Genomic DNA, 4078 nt, shown 5'->3' with positions numbered 1-4078 from the left:
CCAAGGAGCAGCTGGTGGATTCCAACTGCTGACCTTTTGGTTAGCAGCCAATCTCTTAACCACTGCGCCCCCAGGGCAATAGGGGAAATGAACACATAGAATTAGATGATGAGATTATGAGCAATTCTTTGTTTTGGATTTCTGTGGTCATTTTAACGTCACTTTTACAATAAGTTTATATTTTACAAAGTCAGGAGTCGGAGGTACAAGAAAGTAATGGTTGGTGAAATTATTTACTTTTAAAAATGATTATATAAAGAGTAATCCAAAAGCCCCTCACAATGTCTTGCACATAGTAGGCACTCAGTAAAATGTTGCTAAAGTAACCATCAGACCCACTAAGTCTTTAAATGTGAGCAAGGACGTTCAAGCACAGCAGTTTCAAGGAAAAGCTCCATAAATAAGTTTTGCATTTGAATTACCAAGTACGAACTCACTCCCCACATAACCTGGTTTCTGGAGCCACTGTTAACAAAATGAGAAGAGACAGCAATTATAGAAAATGAGCTAAACAATGACCTAAGCATTTTAACATAAGAAACGAAAGTCATTTTGCTTCTGTGTCTGCGTGCACCCTTTTAATGAAACTCTTAAGAGCCAGGGCTTGAAATTTCAACATCAGCCTTTAAATACGTTTCTTTCTTTCTTGCTCGCTATTGTTATGATTATTTTTTAAAATAAAGAATTGGCAGGCAAGCGAGAACCTCTGTGTGCTCTGTGTTTTTTTCCTGGTCTTTGATCTAGAATTCAGCAGGACTGCGGAGTGGAAGGTGAGTGAAGTCCTCACAGCCTGAGGAACCAAGTCCGATCTTGCATTCTTCTTGTGCTGTTTCAGCAGAGGGCGGGCGTCTCCTCCATGAACCAAGGGGGCGGTTGCTTCCCTGGGCTTCCTCACCCCCAAGTCCTCCACCCCGCTTTGAATGTTCAAACCTTCCAAATGTATCTTTGACAAGAACACTGATCGTGGGCCAACTCAAGCACAAGCGGTGCTGTTATCAACAGTCATGTTTTAAAATACTTAGGGTAAATTGCCTGACTATACACATTGTTTTTTTCTTACAGACTCTCTTTAAAGTAGAACTGATAATATCCAGCAGCTGTTACGTCTAAATATGGTTCAGAAACTCTGAGAATACCCCAGAGTGCCTGTGGGGGGCGTCTTGGAGCACTACATTCATTATTTTTATTTCAACTATATTCATATTTCATTGTAGATACATAATCTAACAAGGTGATGTATCTACTTTTGCTTATGGCACGAATAAATTCTTTATTGCATCTCCCTAAAAACACTAGTTTCTTTCTAACCTTTTTGCTGAGTAATTATTTTTTTGTGGAGCTAAGTGGTTCACAGAAGTGGCGCCCCCCTCACCAAAGTACTGTTAAAAGAACGGATGGAGATTGTGTGACCACATGTGTGTAAAGAGAGGTGTATTTAAAGATACTCATTTGTGTGTACATAAAGCATGCACTTAGGGTTAGGGGAACATCAGAAAACAAAGGTGTCATTTAAAAATATTTACTTAAATACACGGAATATGACAGAGGTGGAAGCCTCAAACACCCTTCTTGTGAAAAAAAACTTTGTGCTGTGGAAACATCTTGCTGCAAATCTAGTCTACTCTGGGATTCAGGCTGGCCGTATTCCTTTACACTATGATTTCTGACCCTTGGCCTAGCTTTGTTTCTGTTTTAGTTTAATTCCTTAATTATATTTTAGTTTAATTAAAACAAACAAAAAATACAAGCCTATTGCCGTTGAGTTGATTCCAACTCATAGCAACCCCATAGGACAGACTAGAACTGCCCCGTAGGGTTTCCAGGGAGCTAATGGTGGATTTGAACTGCCCACCTTCTGGTTAGTAGTCAAGCTCTTTAACCACCACGCCCCCTCTGGTTTGATTCGAGGAATTAAACTAAATCTCCATGTAACGACGGATCCAAGTACAACAAGGCCATCAGCTCAGGTGTTTTCCTTCAATTCTGTAGGGGGAGATTCACCAGTTTCTTTAGAGACACCTGTTTGGATCGGGGCCTTGTGAACCAGAAGGTGATGATGAGACAGCTCTGGGGATGGACAGAGCAGAAAACCTGGTGTCAGACCAGACAGAGGTGAACTGAGGCTCTGGCACGTTCTAGCTGTGTGACTCTGAGTGAGTCACCCCACCTTTCTGAGCCTTAGTTTCCTCATCTATAAAACGGGAATAACGCCTACCTCAAAAGTTTGTTGGGGAGTATTGTGAAGGGCTTGGCACAGTTCCTGGCACGTTCTTTTATCTGTTCCCAGAATGTTTATTGCATAATACCGCGTGCCAGGCCCTGTATTAAACACCCCCCCCCACCCTTCCCCCCCCCCAAAAAAAAACCAATGCTGTGGAGTGGATTCCAACTCATAGCGACCCTACAGGACAGAGCAGAACTGCCCTACAGGGTTTCCAAGGAGCGGCTGGTGGATTCCAACTGCCGACCTTTTGGTTAGCAGCTGAATGCTTAACCACTGTGCCACTGAGAAATCAGGGATGAATTAGCCATAGCTCTGCTCTCTTGTAGAGCAGAGAGGGGATCCGTGCACATACATTTAACAAATACAGTCAAATACCAGAGTGAATACCCGGGGGCAATCTAGGAAGTGCTGATGAATCACTGCTCTCTGTACCTTCAGACAGAAGTGGGTTTGGGGGCCGGGGAGCCGGGATAACTCACCCCGAGTTTTGCTCACCTGCTTCATCTCTGGGGCTACCACCTCTTTGCAAGCTTATTTTACCATAAAGCAAATGAAAACCAGCAGACAGAGCATCACGGGCTGGTCCAGGCTGACTCGAAGTCCTCCTCCCCGTTCCAGCCAAAAATCGCAGTGCTTGACCGAGCAGAGCTCCCTGATCAGTCTCCACAGGATGCGCTGGTAAAGCTTGTTGTCCTGTTTCTCCCGCGAGAACTCCTCCTGGTTCGCGGCCTGCGTGGTGTTGATGCAGCTGGTGACAAACATCTCCTTGGTCATGTTGGCCTCAGAGCAGCCGTCGAAGTGGATTCCATCAGGGAACTGCCAATAGTTGGCCTCATAGTACCTGTTGCCCTCCGCTCCGAAGTCGATATCGAGCTTTCGGCCGTGCCTGATGAAGGCTCCCGGGCGGGCATCGCTGACTTGGGCCGCCGTGACATGGGGGGTATTCGGCAAGGGCTTGCGGTTCCACTTGATTCTGTGCTTTATGCCTCTCGCGGTGACCACAGAGAGATGGCTGAGGAGCAAGACAAAGGCAATGGCCAGCCACCAAGCTTCCAGAAGCTTCCTCATTGTGTGGGAATCTGCAATAGAAAAGGCCGAGGCAGTCACTTTCCCCAGTGGGGTACCAGTCTTCTCTCTCCTCATCCATTTACATTTTTCCAAAAAACCTAACCAGTTGCCAGTTGATTTCTGACTCATAGTCAACCCTATGTGTGTCAGAGTAGAACTGTGCTCCATAGGGTTTTCAGTGGCTGCTTTTTGGGGAGTAGATCACCAGGCCTTTCTTCTGAGGTGCCTCTGGGTAGATTTCAACCTCCAACCTTTTGATTGGCAGTCAAGCACATTACCTGTTTGCACCACCGTTTCCCAAAAGCATAATAATTTTCCCAGGCTTGAGATGCACAGGGTTAACTCAGACATCAAGTGTCTGCTTTTGCCTGGAATTACATCCATGCAGGGCGGTGAACCTGGTTTTCTCAGGCAGTTAAGAAGCTGTAACTGACAATTATAAATGCCTTTGCATATGCATGGGAAAATAAGTAATGACTGAATACCTATAGGTTTCCTTGGTACTCCCAAGTCCTTCAAATCAAGGGTTCCCAGAGGAAAATACAGTAGAATAGTTGAATCAGAGGCTTCTGGGCATAGATTGTATATATATATTTTTTAATTTAAATGTCCTTCCTTTTATTCAAGTCTTAAGTTCTTTACTAATGTTTTAAAAAAAGTTTTAATGAAGTAATATGCATACAAAAAAGTGCCCAAATTACAAGTGTGCAGCTTGATGAATTTTTCATACTAGATTGTGTTTTTTATATTCCCTCTGTATTGTCTATTGCTGTAAGCTGGCACTGT

General features: G+C 44.1%; 1 protein-coding gene across 1 annotated transcript; it reads right to left on the bottom strand.

The window, feature by feature from the left end:
• Positions 1-2755: 2755 nt before the first annotated feature.
• Positions 2756-3292, bottom strand: PRND (prion like protein doppel). Its single transcript, XM_004383040.1, has one exon. It carries the CDS (start codon positions 3290-3292, stop codon positions 2756-2758), a length of 537 nt encoding a protein of 178 aa, XP_004383097.1.
• Positions 3293-4078: the final 786 nt, after the last annotated feature.

The sequence above is a fragment of the Trichechus manatus genome, unplaced genomic scaffold (assembly GCF_000243295.1).
Source record: "Trichechus manatus latirostris isolate Lorelei unplaced genomic scaffold, TriManLat1.0 scaffold00104, whole genome shotgun sequence".
Lineage (NCBI taxonomy): Eukaryota > Metazoa > Chordata > Mammalia > Sirenia > Trichechidae > Trichechus > Trichechus manatus.
Note: the sequence above shows the minus strand (reverse complement) of the source record. Positions and strands in the feature narration are given on the sequence as shown.